At 37.2% G+C, this 20,919-nt stretch overlaps 1 protein-coding gene across 1 annotated transcript in view; it reads right to left on the bottom strand.

Annotated features, from left to right (window-relative positions):
• The window catches only part of Gmds (GDP-mannose 4,6-dehydratase), a 518,409-nt gene that overhangs the window by 297,943 nt on the left and 199,547 nt on the right, over positions 1-20,919 (bottom strand). Inside the window, exons 5-6 of the mRNA XM_051194481.1 lie at positions 4,718-4,910; positions 3,768-3,872 (exon numbers count right to left, since the gene is read on the bottom strand). Of these exons, the coding sequence (XP_051050438.1) occupies positions 3,768-3,872; positions 4,718-4,910 (298 nt within the window). The remainder of the gene's footprint in view (positions 1-3,767; positions 3,873-4,717; positions 4,911-20,919) is intronic.

The raw sequence follows: 20,919 nt of genomic DNA, 5'->3' as shown, positions 1-20,919 counted from the left end.
GATTGAAGATTAAGCATCTATATCTGACTAATCTCATAGGTACAGGAAATGTGAGTGAAGATAATCTGTAATACTCGGGAACTTAGCTAAAAAGACTGATTAAAACTTCCCTGAGTAAAGCAGGAACAAATACTTAAACAATATAACTATTACAATTACATACATGTAAATCCATAAAATAGAGGTAGAGTATAAGTGTCAAGACAAGAGGTAGAACTATAAAGGGCAGCAAGATAAATATCCCAAATTGTATCAATATACAAAATGTCTTGAATACAAGAAAAGTATACATACATAGAATATGGTAAAAAAAATAATGTGCATAAAACATTGTAAGTGGAAAGATTTAACACAATATAACAAAATATGAACTTAATTTTACATAGCTTACCACATAAGAATATACAACAATGTAAGCTGTAAAATACTATCTCATTCTTACTCAAATTCTCAAGAAAATAGGCTAATCTACCTATATCCCATCTAAACCATAACTTTCCCAACCATTCCCTATTCCTGTCTAAAAGATAAACCCGAGTGTAAGCATCACCCAATCCCAAATAACTAAAACCAACCCAAAGACGATGACTATTATCCCAAAATTCCAAGGGTAGGGAAAGGGGGCGTTGTTATTTTAAGATTACTTCCTGCTGAAATGGGACGATGATTGCTCCAATGGATCCTGTAGGAAGAAAATTTTTAGCAACCAAATTTCTCAACAGAACTGGCTGTGACATATGTAGCTAGTCACTGTGTGGCAGAAAATTCTTGACTGTAGTTCTATTTGAAACTCTGGCCAGGGTGTAATAAAAAGGTGCACCATTACAGCTAGCTAGTCATGAGTTGTCTCGAGCAAAACAGTCTCAAACCGGTTTTAGGGTGATGTTTGTAGTTCCGGTCCCTGTAGAATAGCTCTTAACAAACTATGGCAAGCAGAATTTTGTTAAAAGGGGATTTTTGGAGTAACTTGGAACACAAGACAAAACGTGTGCAAGCCGAGTGCCCAAGGGCGGGTGCCGCCGAGCAGCTCTGCGCAAATGCAAAGTCCCGTGCGGAAATGGGCAAAAAATGTTAAGCGGTGAGTGTCTTTAGGTCTGCTTTAGTGGCAAAGATCTCCTTTGCGGTAAGGAAGAGGCAAATGTCCCAAAGCTGTGGTGAGTCCACCTGGTTAAACCCTGCCCATTGGGGAAGGTGGGGGCGGGGGCGGCTTCTGCCGCCTGGGTGAAACCCAGGTAATCCCACTTCTGACACCAGATATCTCGGTTAAATAAGGATCAGGATAAACAAATAGGCCGAATAGATGTTTATTCAGGGAGAAATAACTTACAACCTAGACAGATGAACACCAGGAAATTCAACCCGATTCTCTCCTGTCCAAGTCATGCCAGAAAGAGAGCCTTTCCTCGCTCCCCTCCGACCTCCTTCCACAGGTCACTCCGCCCATGGCTCCACCCCCCAATGGGCATGGTCAGTGCCACAGAAGGACTATCTCACTACATCAGGGTATATCAGACTAAATCATTACTACAAATAGTTTGTGTTAGTTTTATTACTAAATGCGTGGAACCTTAAAACAACATTCACTAACCTAAAAACTTTTACTTGTTTTTCATTCTAATATTCTAAATTTAAGTCAATAGAGTTTTATTGAAATAGGAAACACTCATTCTTTCTTTAAAAATATTTACCTAATGCCTATTAGCACAATGGTATGTCTTCAGAGTAAAAACACAGTTTAGTCTTCTTAGCTTCAATCTGCCACAAATGTCCCCAAAGAAAACAATGCTTAATTTTTAAAAGAATTACTTTCATATTAACTTTATTTTAATTTTCAAGTTTTAAAAATGTTGTATAAGAGTTCAAGAGTTTTATCAAAGCTAGTATTAACAAATATTCATATTTCTATTTTTAATTATTTGATTATGTAAATGGAATACCACCAATTTCTGTATATGTAATAAAAAATAAAATAGCTTATATTACAAGGTCAAGTTTTCTTTAATTTAATAAACTTAATGTGATAACCATTTTGGTAATTTTTATTTTAGTCTGTGTCTGTCTATTTGTATTTGTGTATGCATACACAGGAAGACACAAGTATGTAATAGCATATTTGAAGAGGTTAGAGGACAATTTTTGAGGGTTAGTTCTCCCCTCCTGTTTTGGGTTCTGGATGCCCAAGATTAAGTCTAACAGACTCAACAGACACCCACACTGCAGGATGACATATAGAAAAACTCTCTTTGCAGGTCAGTAAGCATGAAGAGCATCTCTGGACATGTTTATAGTGACTTTGATGACAGGAAATTTAATTTAAATGAGGAATATAATTTTTTGTTTTTACTTTCTACATCATTTTAAAATAATTTCCTTTGAAATTCATATTACTTTTTAAAATTCAGAAAACAACCAATATTGATGAAAAATGCTTCATTTATAGGGTACAAATAGAGGTCAGGCAAAGACATTATATTTAAATTATTTTTTTACTGTACAACTTAAGAATGCTTTTTTTCCTCTCTTAACCTGACTTGCAGCAATTAATTTTCACTTTGTGCATGGTGGAGTTAGGGGAGGAGTAGAAGAATGGGTCAGGTTGAAAAGCATGTTTGTGATAAGAGAGACAGCAAGCAGATTCCTACAGTGGCCGTACACCCACCCCACCTTGCCCTGCTGCACACACCAGATGCTACAAGGGAAAAAGAAACTCTCCTATTTTCCCATGTCCCCTTACCATCAATACCCAGGACACAAAACTAATTAAAGACATGGTATGTATGTGTTTTTCTGTTTGTGATTAGAGATGGCAGGTTGGCGTTCATGCCTTAACAGCCCGTCATGGGAATTGTTAACTTAAGCAATTATAAAATAAAAATATGTGATGCTAAAGATACCTTTATAAACCTGTCACTTTAATCTTTCTCTATGACTTGTTGGTTTAATTAGGTGAGTATTCAGTCACATAAAATTTCACTGAAATAGTTATGTCTTACTAGTTGTTGGGCAAGAAGCAAATTATAATATAGGGCTTCTTATTTATTCTCACACTCTAAAACAAAATGGCCACTAAATGTAATACAATGTCTTTGATTTAAATTATACAAATAAGTTTTACTTTGTATAGTATGATATTGTGGGTTCTCTTTCCAATAAGAACACACTTAGAATGGTTAATATTTCTCATGTCTCACTACATCAGAAGAAATGGTGGGAGTATATATTTTTCTTACTTAAAACCTAATGTTGAAAATAGAAATGATATTGCCAATAGTCTCAATGAAAACTAAGCCCATGTAACCAAATAAAGTTTTCATGAAAACAAACAAGCAAAACCAATAATGCTTAAGAACTTGTTTCAAAATGGTTTTAGAATATTTTTTAGAAACAATAGTTTCTGTTGTCTCTCTAATGGAATGTAAAGGAAGAGGCTTACTTTTCAGCTGGTTGAGTCAAAGTAAACAGTAATGAGTGACAGAAACCACCAGTAACTTATTTTATTCTTTGCATTCACAGAGAAATTTGCCAGTACTTGGGTTGAAAACTACTAACGAAACTAGTAAATTTGGCACACTGTCCAGCTTTTCACATAGAATTTTAAAAGTTCTTATAAATTAAAGCTGGGTTTATATTTCTTTATTTTTTACCACAGACATTTATTACATAAGTAGAAGTAAACTTTTTCAACCTATAGAACATCAACAAAATATACATACACCATTTTCTGTGGTTAAAGTCTCAAATTTTCCTTTGGTAACATACTCACTGACCTCTTCTAGGACTCTCATGATTGAAGAGAATGCCATTCACTGCAAAGAGATTATAAGCCTCGCGAAAGTTCACCACGATCCAATAGGCATAGAGTTTGGCTGCTCCTGTTGGAACATTTTTAAAGACAAAGTTTACTCTAAAGGACTGTGATTTTCGTTCACCTTAATCAGTAATAACTAACAAAATATTATTCATAATGCATCAAAATGGCAAATATGAATAACAAACTAAAAGAAACATTGTGTGCCAAGTAATCATGTGCATTAGAAATAAAATTCCTTACTTTCTAACATTCATAATTAACTCTTTCATTAACTCATTTATTCAACCATACTATACAATAAATCAAGTTCATCTTTCTTAGCTCTCTCTGTCTCTTTCACTGACTGTAACTGTCTCTGCCTCCCATAATCTCTCACATGCACACACACACACACACACACACTTTGAGATAGTGATAAAGAAAATATTTGGGATCTTAATATTCAGACTGTTTTAAATGTTATCATATACATTTTTCATGAATATTTTCTTTACAAATGTAGTACATATGTCTATTTTTTTTTCTTCCTAGATTTGAGCTCCGAGAAATTTTCATGGGGAAAATTACAAAACAAACAAACAAACCAAAAACATAAATGCAAAAGCTCATTGCCCCAGCACAATCTAAACAGCTTAGAAAAAGAAACACAGCATCCACTTTCTATTTAAAGTGATATGTGTAGAAAGGTTGGATGAACAGGGATTAGTGAATGAGGTGCTAATTCATCTGGAAGCAATGGCAATAATGCATACAGTATATTTCCCAACAAGTCCAGTCCCTTTAGTCTATCTGAATGTCAATCTCATACCCAAAGGACTTCACCTATGAAACATGTGCAGAAGGAAAGCAGAACCATCCCCACCCCTGCAGGGAGCATTACATGCAGCTGGGTACATGTAATCTTACCATAGGGTGACCTTGGGTAGAAAGGAGTGGTCTCTTTCTGGGGTATTTCCTGCACTTTTCCATATAGTTCACTAGTTGAGGCTTGGTAGAACTTCACAGAATTTATAAGGCCACAAGTTTTAATTGCATCCAGAAGCCGCAAGGTGCCAACTCCATCGACATCTGCAGTATACTCTGCTAGGTCAAAGGAAATCTGGAAAGAGAAGGCAGAGATGAGCTGCACTAAAGGCCATCAGTGAGAGACAATGGCAAGGGTGACAAACACAAGTTTTACATTCTGGGGTTTTCTGCTGGTCAAAAGACAAGAAGTATTATTTATTTCCTAACAGAATTTCCAATGTGGATATCATCTACATCCAATTTTGAATAGCTGAAACCTATGTCAATATTCATTCGGCACTTGTGACAATTTAATACCCTTGTGTTTTCTCAGCATGCTGGCATGATGGGGTAATGCTCTATTCTTCAAAAGGCATTCATTAAAAAAAATAAGTTTAAACAAAACTCTTGGAGGTAGGGGGCTAGAAAAAGTCATGTTCCAAAAGATCTAGTTGATGTTTGTGCACCGAAGACTGCGAACATGCAAATGACTTTTGACTGTTTTTAAAAAGGGCAAAGTATCTAATATATATACATATATATATATATTAACACACACACATATATATATATATGTATATATTAAACCACACAGTGACAGTGATGTAGTAAAATGCTAATGTGTATATAAACTGATTTTAAACGAGGTACTGAGATGTAATACAACATATTCCAGATTTTCAAAATTTATTTTTTTAAAGGAAACAGGTATATTCTTAGTTAGGTTTCTATTTCTGTGATAGCAAACATAACCAAAAGCAACCTGGGAAGGAAAAAGTTTATTGGGCTTATATGTCCAAATCACAGCCCATTGTAGAGGGAAGCCAGGGCAGGAACTCAAGGCAGGAACCTAGAAATGGGAACTGAAGCAGAAGCCACAGAGGAATGGCTTGATGTCCTTGTCTTACTTAGTCATCCTCCCATCTTATACAACCCAGGATCAAAGTCCAGGGCTGGCACTGCCTGATGGGCTATGCTTACCCAGATCAATCATTAAGCAAGTGAACAACACTACTGACTTGCCTATACGCAATCTGACAAAGCATATTTTCTCAATTTGGGTTCCTTTTCTCAGATAACTTTAGTGTGTATCAAGCTGACAAAAGAACAAAACAAAACAAAAAATTACCCAGGATCATGTAATTTCTACATTTATTTCTTAAATAACTTCTATATCCTGGTATATGACTGTAGTATAAAATATCTTAGTCTTCATATGTACAGACTTCTCAAGAGGGTAACTAAGACTATTGATTGGCTTTCATTATTTGCTGGCCACTGAGTATCCCTTGGAGAGAAGTCATGATCTATAGATGGGTACATGGCACCATCAGAAGCTCATTAAGGATTCTACCAACTGCATCCTTATCATCTGGAGTAGTATGCAAAACTTAGGGAAAGCCTATAAAGTAAAAAGAAAAACCATGCATTTCACTCATAATGTTTAAAAAGGTGCAAAGGAAAACTAAGGCCATTTTATACCCCTCATTGTGTATGTTTGTGTTTTGTATAAACACATATATAGGTGTAGACACCACTCAGAGGCCTAAGGAGGACATTGTATATTGTCCTCTATGTTTATCCATCTTATTTTCTGAGACAAGGTACACTTGAAGCTCATGTTTGAGCTAGGCCTACTGGCTAGTAGGCTCACAAAACCTGTTGATCCCCCAAACTAGTATTACAGATTTACATGACCATAACTAGTTTTTACATAGGTGCAGGGGATTTGAATTGAGGTCCGCTTGCTGGCAAGGCAAATGCTTTTACAAATTGAGGCATCTTTCTAGCATTTTGTTTTATTTTAGTGTGATAGGTCTTACTATATAGCCCTGGTTGACCTGGATCACTTTATGCAGATCAGGAAAGCCCTAAATTCCCAGAAATCCACCTGCCCCTGCCTCTGAGTGCTAAGATTAAAAGTATGCACCACCATTCCCAACCCATTTTATTTTTTTTAAATAATACTTTATAGAGATACATAAAGTATACTATAAAATAGTTTATAGAGATCCTATAAAACTTGCCATTTTAAAGTTTACAATTTAATGGTTTTCATAATTCACAGCACTATGCAATCATCATTACCATCTTACTTTAGAACATTTTATCACTCCGCAAACACTCTGTAGCTATCAGCAGTCATTCCCCAGCTCCCAGATCCCACTCAGATCATTCTTCTTTTTCCTTTATCCATTTACCTACTGTAAACATTTCTTATGAATGAGATTATGCAATATGTAGGCTTCTGCAATTAGCTTCCTTCTCTTATTGTTTTCATCTCTTTTAGATGCAATTACCTAGGCAAACAGGTGCTGGAGCATGCGACAACACAATGTTTAATGTTTTACCAAAGTTGCTGCACCATTTCACAGACTCACTTACTAATACAAATAAGGGTTCTGGTCTCTCCATATCCTAACCAACAATTTTTTTTTTTTTTTTTTGTGGTCTTAGGTTACAATCATGCTTGTGGTCTAAAGTGCTTTCTCACTGTGGTCTTGATATGCATTTTACTGGGACTAAGGACATTGAGAGTCTTCTCATACACTCAGTGACCATCTGTGTAAATTGAATCGTTTGCACATTTTTTAAAGCTGGGTTCCTTATCATTTCCCACTGGGGTGTGATGGCGTCTACATTCTAGCACAAGTCCCCTGCCAGATACGTAACTTATAAACTCTTCACATCATGAGCGTTCCCATCTCATCATTTTAAACAGTGGCTTGTGAACAAAATAATGTATAATTTATCTGTTTTTTAAAATATATGCTTTTTGTGTTATATTTAGGAATATATTTGCATTAGCTGGAAATGAATATACGGACATATGTTATTTTTCATGTTTAAATTTTAGTCCCTTACATTTACTTCTATGATTATTTTGAATTAATTTTGTATATAATTAGGGGTCCAACTTCATTATTTGCAGATGGAGATCCAATTGTCCCAACACTATATTTTGAAAGGGCTATTATATTTCTGTAGAATGGTCTGGACACAGAAGGTTTTGTTCTTAGGAAAAGCCCTGGCCCTATGTTGATGGGAACACACACTGAAAAGGCCTCAGGACAGGCGTGTCAACAGCTCTATTAAAACAATAACAGTACTATTGAAATCCTCAGCGTGGGGCAGATATCATTCTAAGCAGTTTGAGTGAACACATGATTCAGGTAAAAGAACAGGTAAGCATTTCATCTGAAACTGAAAGGGTAGCGTGGTAAATGTAACATGGAGAACACAGCACATGTGTTCTATTCTCAGTGAACCAAATGTCCCTGCAGACTCTGCAGGATAGGAAGGAAACTTTTCTACTTGACAGAAGCATGGGACACCATTCAGAGGACAGACTTATGGAAAAGCATCACTGCAGTTAAGATGATGGTAGCTTATGCAGCAGGGAATGATGGGGGATGATGGCTGTCTGTTAGCTCTTTAAAAACATTTTCCCCACAATTTTTACATAACTCTACTAAAAAGAATGCATATATTTGGTAGCCAAAACTTTGTAGAATAAGATTAGTTTACAAGACAATTGGTTAAAAAGTATTTTTTAACATAAAGTAACAAATTAAATGTCTATGCCAGTAAAAACAGCACTTTATAGCTTCAACTTTCAAAGGTTAAGAGTATGAGTCTCAAAACACTAGAGGTCTGGAGAGTTACAGCCCATGGACCAAATCTGGCCAGCTGCCCACAGTGAAATAAAGTTTTATAGGACACAGCCACACTCACTCTCTTACATGTTTTCCACAATTGTTTTCATGCTACATCACTGGGCTGAATGAATTTGATCCATAGAATGTAACTCTCACAAATGCTGAGAGTATTATCTGGTTCACCACAGAAACAGCTTTCCAAAGTCTGAATTAAAACTGTAGTTATACTGAATAGCCAAAGGAAGTAGTTTAAAAATTAATGCTTCTTTCCTATATTCTCAACACTAATATTCCAGGATTTATAATTTTATGACCCACCCTACCTTCAAAAACACTCTCTCAACCGGAAGTGCAGATACTCTGCCACACATTGCACATCCTAGCTCAAGAAATGGTTCCCACTGGAGATTATAGGGCTGCCTGTACTCCACACATAGCATGTGGGCCCCATATCACTAACTCAGTGAAGACCTAACTTCAGAATTTAAAGTTCAGATTCTACTGAATGCCTGTATTTTTGCATCACTCTAAAGTAAAATATACATGTTCTATATTTTGACTAGTCATTAAAAAAGAGCTGTATTTTTCAGAGGAATGGTGTCTTGGTGAGCAGCATCTTACTTCATATGCTAAAGAGAACAGACAAATAAGACTATTATGAAAGAAAACAAAGTACGGAAAAAAACTCAACTCTACCAAACCTCCCCCTCCAGAACATCTCTTTCCTGCTTCTGGAGACCTCATGTTCTTCCAAATCCCTTCACACTATATTGATGGCAACCCTCCAGTTTGTGATGCTGTTCAACAGGTCCAGGACATGTCTTCTTCAGGCCCAGAACTCAATATCCATGTTTAGGAGAAGTGGCTTTTCTCCTTCTACCCACATCCTAGGCATGTGACCATGTCAATACCCACCTCACCATCACTATGAACATGACTCCGAAGTCCCAACACTGATTACTTTGTCTGCCAAATACCACCTCAGTTAAACTGAATTCAAGATGTTCTTTCCAAAGCTATTTCTACTTCCATCCCTGTCTCCATGTGAATGCCATCTATCTAAAACAAAGCTTAGGACTCATCCAACTATTCCTTCCCTTCGCAGTTCACAAAGAACGAAGCCTTCTCACCACTTCACCCTATCCCCCCCAATGCTCACATCATGGAAAATGACAAAGTGGTCCCAATCACTTCAGATGATTCCCTCCCTACTCATCTCAGGCAATACTCCCTCTTTACTGATGCAGTTGGCCACCCTGGCCATTTATCTGTTCTCACATTGAGATTAGCCTATTCTGTTTCAAGTCTATCTCTGCTGTCCCTACAGTGAATGAAGGCACCCTTCCCTTTCCTTTCACTATCCTTCAGTTCTCGTAAACCCTCTAACACAGGATTATCAACCTTCCTAAGGCTGTGACCCTTTAATACAGATCCTCATGCTGTGATGAACCCCAACCATAAAATTATTTCTTCTGCTTCATAACCAAGTTTGCTACTGTTATGAATCATAATGCAAATATCTGAGATGCAGGATATGAGAATCTCCAAAGGGTTGAGAAGCACTGCTCTAAAGGAAGCCAGCACTAATCCCCTCTATATTTATCTACATTATCATTTCTTCTTCTTTGCAAATTTTTATGTCTGCTTATTACCTAGCTGTGCACATGAAAGCTTCACAATGATAGACTTGTATCTTATCTGCAATATGTCATATATCTGCACAGTATCTGAAGACTGTATATAAATTAATGAGATTTAAACACCAAATTCACAAATATAAAAATAAAGCCACAAATACCAGGAAAAAAGAAGATTGAGCAAGTTCAACAGGAAAGAAATTTCCTTTGAAGCAACAGAGAACTATGTAAAGGGAAATGATGAATAACCCTGAAGCTTTAAGGCTCCTCAACTGGAAGATGAAAATATGGCAAAATTTGCAGACAGACACATTTGCTGTTTGTCTCTTCAGCTATGTACAACTCATTGGCTCCCTAGTTTGAGTCACCTGGCCTACCCAGAGGCACTGCAGGGTCAGTATGATCTCTGTCCTCTCCTCAGTCTTCCTATTCCTTTCCTGGATCTGCTCACCTGGAATATCTAGGTGCCCCCCACCCACTCCAGAGCACTGTGACTTGGAGCAGTCACTGCACTGGACCCTAGGCCTCCTTCAGTAAACTGGCCTACAGGCATCCTGAAGACAGCTCTGCTGCTGGTGTTTGTTTGTTTAATTGTTTTGTTTTTGTGGTTGTTCCCACTACACAGAGGAGTATCTGTTACATAGAGGCTCCTAAGAAATCTAACTAGAATGATTAAGAAGCCTTTAAGCCTGCAGTTTAGTACTTGACCCTAAATGGCATCATTACACAACTAATAATAGAACAAACCACATATGGAGCAAATTCCACTTTAAAAGTCTCAGTGGGGAAATGGCTCAGTGGGTAAAGTATTTGCCATGCAAACATAAGAACCTGGGCTCTAGCTCCAGCACCCACATAAAAAGTCTGGGTGCAGTAGTCCTGTGCCTGTTATACCATCAATAGAGAGGTAGAGAAGGAGGATTCCTCCAGCTTGCTGGCTTGCTACTCCAATAGAATCAGTGAGCTCCAGGTTCAATGAGAGGTGGGGAGTGTGTGAGGATGACACATATGCACACATGTGGACACACACACCTCAATAAAAACTATCGAAATTTCATGATTCCATGTCATCTCTTTGAAAAGAACTAAATATAGTAAAACAAAGCCAGAAGACAAGAAAAATGCTTCCTCTAACAAAAATTCAAGGGAACCTCATGACACCCTGTGTAGAAAATGTCTCAGACCACACAAGTAGTTGCAGTGTGCACTGTTTACAGAGAAAGTTATGAATCAAAGACAGCAACAATAAAACATTGCTTTCCATCTTGAGTTAGTTGTTCTTAGTAAACAGGAGCAAGTAGGGAGAGCTAGCCCTTACTTAATAGTTGGGACCACATACAAATCTTTCGCCAGGGTTGGTAGAGTCAAGCAGGTGTGGGTCTGACTCAATGGGAAATGAGGACTGGTTACAAGAAACACAGGGTGGGAAAACAGAACCCTGCCTCTAGCTACCCTGCTTGTTCTTTTGTGGGTGTAGATGAGTAAGAGGCAGAAAAAAAGATACAAAAGACACTGTAGGGACTCTATGGCGAAAGGGTTACAATGTGTGGCCATGGCACTCTGAGACTTAAAAAGAAAAATCAAAAGGCTCATGGAAGAAATAGCTACATGAGGAAGTAGATGTGGAGAACAAGCTGTGGATATGCATAGCAACAGTGATGTGTGGGGCTGTAATGGGGATTAAGAAGAAGCAACAGGAGAAAAGCACATTGGCCATGTATGTTCAGTAGTGGCTATGTTTCAGGAGGGGGCAGTTCTGGGTTTGCATATATGTGAGTAGATGCTATTCTAGAGCACTCTCTAAGCCTCTATAGCTTAACAAGGGGCTCTGAGGTGACAGCTATGGTCATGGCCATGTAGAACAAGACTAGTTCAAAATGGCTAACTCACTATGTGTGGTGCTCTGAACCTACATTTGAATTCTCCCGGCCTACATCAAGGCCTGCATTCACACACAATTTTATATGATCTTTTTCTTACCTTGTAGATACAGTTTTATTTAAAAAGACTTGTAATTATAGGCCTGAAATACATTAATAAGTTAGTCAACCAGTTAAAAATTCCAGCCACAAAAAGAAGTGAAATCTTTGTTAACCTTTATAAACTCAAAGGTAAACTGAGATGTATATGTAAAGTTTTCATGGGAATTACACTGGACAAAGTTAAAAACACTACAATGCACAATGCTTTAAAGGAAAGGCTATGTGAGGTATTACCCATGTCCATTGCCTTTTCCACCATCCCATTAACAAGATACCAAGATATCTGTTCAACAAAAAATGTTTTGATGAGTTTATTTATTTATTTTTTTGCTAATAAGATCATATTGGAAGATACCAGTGAAGTCAAAGGACATAGGATGCTGTAATTTTATTACATTGTAAAGTTGGTTCATCCTATAAGGAATTTACCTTCTTCTAGGAAAGCTAATCTCATTGTGATCCTTTACCAAGTCTGTTGGCTCTTATTGCTAACATAAGGAAGATTAGAGGCCCCAGGATGTCTGGTAATCGTCATTTCTAAAATGTTGGTATTTTTCTTTCCTACTTCAGTATTAATGCTTCAGTCATGAATCCCTGCTACTTTCATATTCTCCAACAATCTTCAGTCTATTCCTTAAAATCTGTCCTGAATTGCTTTTGCAAGTGAAACATAAATTTAACCATGCTTTGTTTCAATTAAAATTAGTACAAAATAAATACTAAACTAAAACACTATTTTGTGAGATGCTGTTATGGTATAAGCTTTTAATCTCAATTCTTGGAATGCTAAAGTGGGAGCGGCAAGAGTTTGATGCCAGGCAGAGCTACTTGGAAAGAGTGGGAGGAGGAGGAAGAGGCAAAAAAAAAAAAAAAAAAAAAAATACATAAATATGCAACTTCAATGATTACAAATTAGATATCCCTTCTGTGATGTCTTTTACAATGCTTATAAGGTAGAAAATCTGTCATGATTTCTGCATGACAAAACAGTACCAAATGAAACTATTCAGTTTCTTGATAGCAAAGCATACATAAATTATTTCTTAGATCTGCAGGAATAATGAGCCAGGTGTCTATCATTCTACTTGCCAATATAGACCTGGAAGTCTGATAGCTGGAGTGAAAACCTGTTAGCTCAGAAAGGCCAAGAAGCAGCCTTCCTTTTTGGCCAGATGCCCAGCAAGAGAGCATCTTTCCAGCCACCCCTAACCAAAAGGACCACTCCCTCCCTACTAGTTCCTGTGCATCTCTTTATCTATATTTCTGGCTCATTCCTATTCTCTATGGCTAATTTCTGTCAATTATTCACTGGCTCTGTGCTCTGATCCAAGGTTGATTTCATTAACACAGTCTCATGGTTTCACCCTGCGATCAAATGTCGACAACACCAAGTTACCTAATGAAATGAATAATATTGAACTAATCAGGGATCTACAAGGTCTGTAGATAAATTCAGGAAGGTATGCAATTTGAATAATAATAACATATATGTATATATGCACATATATCTATCTTAATTTTCACTAAGTTCTATATGAAACTTCAGAGTTTCCTTCAGTTGAAAATGCATGCCACATTTCCTGACAGCCATTGAAGGTAATGGGACAGTTGTAATGGGACAGTGTTTTGAGTATCATTCCTTGCTTTGAAGTGGCAGCAGAAATTAGGTCCGCTGGATTTTGTTCTGTAATGTTTCATGTATATTACTGAGCTATTACCTTGCTCTTAAAAATTGTACTATTAACATGTTTATTGTTAACAATGCCATTTTCCTGCTTCACTTGGCACCATTATAGATATGGGGAAAATAAGACTGTGTCACACCATGTTGCTAAATTCTATAGCAAAGGATTTTTAAAAATGACTGCCTCCTTTTTAGTGGGAACAACGGTATTTTAGTATTTTAAAAGGTACTTAAAGAAAAGAAGCTCTGAAACGTATCTTCACCTCTATCCATTGGCACAAGTTACACTCACAAGCTCTCATAACTACCATCAACTCCAGACACCAAATTCTAAGTGTATTATTGTTTCACACTCTAAGGATCTATGGTACAAATCCATTTGGCGGGTATCTAGTCTCAATGACAAAGTATCAAAAGTAATGTAAGTACAGTACATTAATGTGACACTAGAGTTGTGAACAAATTATCTCTGATAACCATTTTTTTTTTGAATTTTACTTTAGTCATATGAAGAATTCTAATTATTAATTGGGGTGAGTTAGCACTCCCCAATTTTTTGCTAGCAGGCACTGAATGGTAAAGACTGGATAATAAAGTGTTGGTATTAAACAGGGATTCTTAACCAAGGGCCTCAAAATATTAAATAAAATATTTGTTGAAGAGTGGCTCAGTGGTTATGATCACTTGTTGCTCTTGCCAAGGACCAAAGCTCTGTTCTCAGTAGCCATATCAGAGGATTCCCAGGTATCTGTAACTCCAGTTCCAGATTTTCTAAGTCAATACACAAAATAACTGAACAAAAGATAATAATCTATCAAATGGCTCATAGTCTATATAGTGAAGTTTCAAGCATCTACAGATTTATGTGGGGGTTTTGTATAAACAGATGTGGAGCCAAACTAGTAGGCATGACAGTAACATAATTTAAGGAATTTTCAACTAGCAACTGGCTTGTATAAGTATGCTTCAGTTAGATGCATTGTTTAGATGTTTGTTCAGTACTTCATTCTTGTTCTGGTGTAGCAGCAGTGCCTATTCCATATTTAATTATAGGAATGTTTAAGAGAAAGAAAAGGGACATTACAGTAATGATGACAATAATGCATCTGACATGGTTCAACCTCCTTGTTTCCAAATGGAGAGCACAGGTGAATTAAGATAACACTGTGGTAGAAAGTCAAGAAGCTTTTGGGGAATTAAAGTGCATTGCTACTACTTCAAAATTATTTAAAAGCCCAAGAACCACATGGACAAGGAGAGATGGGGGTAAACTCTGGATATAATTAACCAAATTATCAGAGGCCTGACAAATACCATATCAAAGAAAGCAATTACTGACAGTGTGACCCGAGAGAAGACCCTCCCCAACTCCTTTAACTAACTGCCAACAGCAGACATGATGCTTGCTCTAAAGTTACACTCCTAATTCAATCAAACAAGACCCACAGAGAGAAGTAAAATGAATATAAAATGGTGCATCCTGCAAAGGTGAAACGGAAAAAGTAGGGGCTGTCTGCATTTCAAAGTTTGCAAAATTTCGGGGAAAGAGTTCACAGTGTAAGTTTCTAAATGCCCCTTGATTATTCCAAAAAGTGTAAAGCTTTGTTAGAACATAATACTCAAGACCACAATTGGCAAGACAAAACAATAATGAAATATGCTGACATTTCAAAATAGACCATTTCAAGATTTTAAGTACACTCCACTCATATTCAAAAGAGAACAGGACAAAGCTTAGGTGAGAATCTGTTCCAAATGCTGAGTCTTAGGCTAGATACACATAGACTCTCCTAGAGCCTAGGTATACATTTAAAATCTACAGAACCATTGACAATATAGATAGAGTGGAATGGAGCAAGGAATTCTGCTGGATATAGACTCATAATTCTTTTTCTTTTCCTTTTGATACTGATGATCTAATTCAGGGCTTTGTTCTTTCTAGACAAATAATCTTCCACAGAGTAAGTGACATTTCCAGCACACAAGTTTTAAAAAGTGAGTATCAATATTAAGAACAATAACCAGTAAGCTCTGTAATTAAGAAGTGATCTAGAAGAAATAAAACTTCTAAAAATGACTTTAAAGTTTAAACTTGCTCTGTAGACCAGACTGGCATTAAACTCAAAGAGATCTGTCTTCCAGGTGCTACAATTAAGGGACATACCACAACAGCTGACTAGAAACCATGTTTAAAACAGGCCAAAATGAAGAGGATAAAAAGAACAGATTTCTTAAAGAATCAAAAACAATTATTAGAAAGAAAATATACAATTAGCAAGGCTCAGGTTATGAGAACTGAAGAATGAGGCATGAACCCAAAATACATTTAGCAGTCTCTCAGCAAGAAAAGTGGCCAAAGACACCCATGCTCTTCAGACCCACAGCTTCCAGCAAAAACATTAGTAAAACAGCCCAAAGCTTGTAAGTTTGCTGAAGAGGGAACAAAGAGAGGAAGAGGGTCTGCTCAAACAGAAAGAGATGGGCTATGGGGTTCGTCTTTAAGAAAGGTGGCAGAAATTTGCCAGTCTTGAAACCTGCTTTGAAGAAGAAAGGCAAGTTAGAATTTGCACCTGGCTTCAAGTGCTCACTTGGCATTTGACAAATGGGCACATTTCCATATTCTAAATGGAATCACTTTGTTCTTCCAGAACTTCATGGTGTTCAGCCTGGTACAGTGGCATATTTATGACAGCATGAAAAATGACTTAGAAAATGAGCAAATGCCTACAATTTCAATTGTCAACATTTATTTATAAGAACCTTGTTTTCCTTCGAGATTTATTACAATGAGTTGAGGTCTTAAAGCATAGGCTGTTCTTCCTGACTGAGAAAATTACCTTCCTTGGGAGTTTACTAAGGTCAAATGAGCACTTACAACCCTCTTTCCCTACTACAGGGTACTCTTGCTTTTTTTTTCTTTTTCTTCAAGATTAACTGCCCAGGTAAGTGACACTGCAGTATGACTGGTATACAATACAAATGGCGCGCACACACACACATCCACACATGTTCAGACTCCACACAGACAAACTGATGAAACTTCTAACTTGCCATCAACAAGCACCCAGAATGTATAGTACATAGTTTTAACCACTTATTTTATTTTTCTATGAAATCGAGACTTCATTTTTTTGATGAGTGCAAAAAACACACAAATAAATCTGCCTTATTCCAATAGGAATGAACGTGATACTACATAATCACAATGTGCTACTATCAACAAACTCCTTTATAGATGGAAGACTTCACATAAGTGAACTCTGCAACACAACAACAGTTTAAGAATGATAGAGACCACCACACTCAAAATTATTAAATTTCTATCCCCAAACTTGAATTTTGCCTCTAGTTCTGTTTATTCCCCCATTTGTTGTTACTAATTTAATGGTCTACAGAGCTGCCACAGATTATTCTGCTAAAGCCTTACTTGTAAAGAACAATATTGACAGAATCGGCCACAAGGACAGCCTAGGAAGCTCAAAGGGACTAAGTGGAACTTCATAAGATGAGTGAAAAGTCAGAGTAGAGAGGGCCAAGTTCTGGATTTCTTATATTTTTGAGAATAAAGATAAACACATTTAGGGAAGTTGACTTCATGTGACAGATTTTTTTGATGTTAAGACTGAGATATGGGAGCTTAGGAAATTCTAAGAATTACAATATGGTTAAGACAGTGATTTTCAAGACATATTTTGTAACCAAAGAGAAAAAGAAGAAATAAATGGAGCTGGACAGCTAGGACCCTGGAGCTACAGAATCTCAGGTGCTGGTAGGAGGCAGAGCAAAGACAGTATCTGAAAATACTGTGCACGCTCCTACACAGAATGGACAGGCTGCAGAGTTCTCGGGCTAGAGAGAGGAAAAAAAAGAATGAAGGATTGCTCTGGGATGAAGAGGGTCTCAGAGTTCCCCAAAGAAGAAGGAGCCTGTTTATATAGACTTGTACCTTTACTCCAAAGGGAAGCTTTGTCTTTAAATCAGAAAGAGGACACTCACTGTAAGCATGGAAGGATCCAGGAGACTGTGTAGTATCTGGATAACTGAAACACTCTGAGTACCCAGAAAAAGGATTTTCACACACAACTGAAAAGGAAGAATGGGAGACAGACAGAATGGCACTGGCTTCCATGGAGAAAAGGGGGGCTGGACAGGCGCATTGGGTAATGGCTACTCACCAAGTGTAGGGAGGTTCCTCTTTGTCTCCCAGAGTCCAAAAAGATGAGACCTTCACAATATAGTCAGCTACTTTAGCTCTCCAGCAATTAGAAATCCTTATTTTAGTAGGCAATGAATTGATTTTCCTGATTATTTGAATGTCATAATATTTAGGTCTCTTGATGTTTATATTTCTAAAATTCTCACTACTATCTAAAGCAGCAGAAATAGCATAACACCATGACTCTTATGTGTCAAGGCTATGACTGTAAACATCAATAACTAACATTGAAACTGCAGAAAGATTTGTGAGCTTTCTCCCATATCGAGAGTATGCCAAGCTCTATGCTGAACCATGACACAGTACATACAGACCTAGTGGCTCCTTGTGTACTCCTGCCTGGCAAGGTTAAGTGTGCCCTGAAGCTGAGATCTGTCCTCAGAGCCACAGCATGCTTGGCACAGGCCTCAGCCTATCCCCACAGCCTCTCAAGCAGGGAAAAAGGTTCAACGTACAGAAAACTTATTGAATAAATAAAAGATAAAAAGGCCCTTTGTGATAACAGACACTAAAAGAAACAAAGAATAATTACCTTTTAGAGGGAATATTCTAAGAGAAAATGATCCATGGAAGTACCTTCCTTTCCAGTGAAGAATTATAACCACAAATGTCCAAAATCCACACTCTTGTGGTCATTCTGACACAAGCAGAGCTGTTTAGGATGACTTGAGCAGACCAAACAAGGAAGCAAAATAGGAAACAGAAATCCCAAAGATGCCAGTACATTTTAGATTAATTCTTCCAAATATATACAAAATGGATCAGCAAAATCAAAGAATTTGAAAATTTACGACTCATAACATATTTCCTTCTTGGTTTTAAGATAAAAATATAACAAAAATAGCAGTTAAAAAGTTGTATGTAAGAACGACGCCCAAATTCCCAAATATTGTCTATAAATGTTTGTTTTCATTTAAATGGACTTGGTTATATAAAATAAAAAAAATGAAAAAAAAGAAAATAACAAAAAATGTTGTATGTATTGCATATAGTTTCTTGTATTCTGTTTATTCTTAAGCCAAAAGTGGTAGAAAATATGCAAGAAATGAATGCCTGCATAAGGACCAGTGAGATGGTTCAGCAAGTAAAGGTTCATGGCACCAAACCTGAGGACCTGGGTTCAATCTGTGTGACTCAGAGGAGACAACCAATTGTCTGGGTTATCCTCTGGCTTCTATATGTGGACACTGTGACCTGCATCTGTAGATAGTGGCAAATGTGTGCCCAAACTTGCACACACAATAAATAAAGAAAGGTTTGTTGATGGAGGTGGGCATGCTAAGTGAAGATGATGTACTCAGGTATCTGCCTCAAACACATGTAACTTTTATGGGTTACAGCAGAGATGTAAGGTTTGGAATCACTACATGCTTATGATTCTGTATTAGTAAGAAAAAGGATGATTAGGACCTGGTAACAGGTCAGCCTTACAGAATGTTTTTTATACAAGACAGAGGAAGAAGTCCAGTGAAGTCAAATGCCTACATTTTGCCATGATTCCTACAACAGAAATCCTCTGTGTATTTTCCTATGGCCATATATGATGCAGTCCATATTCTAAGGGAAAACAACTAAATATCAATTGATTCAAAATAAAATAGAAAATGGAGCTGAAGACAGGAGATTAATAGGGATCTAGGGCTGTATACCAAACAGTTGATGCTTCTCTGACTTTACACCTTGACAGCTGCTTTTTCTATAAACTGTGACAAACGCCATAACTCCTGTCCTATGAATGAATCAGTCAGAGTTTTACTATGTATAAATATCCTTGCAAAGAAAATGAACAAAAGCCCTTCATTCAGGCACGGCATATGACAGAGAGCATTATCTACAGGGAGGGGCCAACCTATTAACTTGCTGTCATGGAGTTTATCACATTAATGGCAGCGGTTTTGTTGGTTGGTTCATTTTTGTTTTTGAAGCAGGGTTCCATGCATAGCAGGCTGATCTTGAAGTAGTTATGTTGGAAAGGACTTTGAACTCTGATCCTCATATCTCTATCATCTGTGAGTGCTAGCATTACATTTTTATGCTACCATACTGGGTTTAGATTGTGGCAGTTTATGCAAGTTCCTATAAATACACCCTAGGCCTCCATCTCTTTCCTTAGCATGACATTAAGAAATGTCTGGCAAGTCTTTGTCCAGAAGCTGCAGACAATTTATATTAACTTTGAGATAAATTCTGAATTCACCAGATGTTCAGATCATTCCATCTCTGTCCATTCAGTTATAAGTAACACAGACTCCTGTGAAAACAGATTCTATAGCACTTGGGGATGAAGGGTACACAGAGAAATCATCTAGCTTGTTATATAAAATGATGAGGAAAGGAACATCTGTTTCATCATGATACCCCCCCCCCACATAAAACAACAACAACAACAAAATCCTTGCACTGGAGATAGGTCCCAGGGTCTCGTATATGCTAAGCAAGTACTCCGCCCTGAGATACCAATGTATGTTTTTGATCTTAAGAAATATTTCCTTCCATTTTCTTTTCCCCCTTTTATTGCAAATAGATCCTCCTCACACACATATCACGATTATGCCCCTGCCTCTATTTCCCCCAGTTCCTTGCCACATCCTCTTCCATCCAGATCCACTCACTCTCTCTCTCATTAGAAAGCAAAGAGGTTCCTAAGGGATGATAATAATAAAATGTAACAAAATAAAATATAAAACAAAACTATCACAATAGAGTAGGGCAAACAAAACAAAAAGAAGGGGGAAAAACAAGAGAAGGCACAAGAATCAGAAATTCATTTGTTTGCATTTAGGAATCCCATGAAATACTATACTGTAAACCATAATACATACACAGAGGACCTGCTGCAGACATAAACAGGCCTGATGCATACTGTCCCAGTCTCTGTGAGTTCATATGACCTTTAATCATGTTGACTTAGAAGGCCATGTTTCC

This window comes from Phodopus roborovskii, unplaced genomic scaffold, assembly GCF_943737965.1.
Source record: "Phodopus roborovskii unplaced genomic scaffold, PHOROB, whole genome shotgun sequence".
Classification (NCBI taxonomy): domain Eukaryota; kingdom Metazoa; phylum Chordata; class Mammalia; order Rodentia; family Cricetidae; genus Phodopus; species Phodopus roborovskii.
The sequence above is the reverse complement of the archived record's forward strand: the minus strand, read 5'-3'. Positions and strand labels throughout refer to the sequence as shown.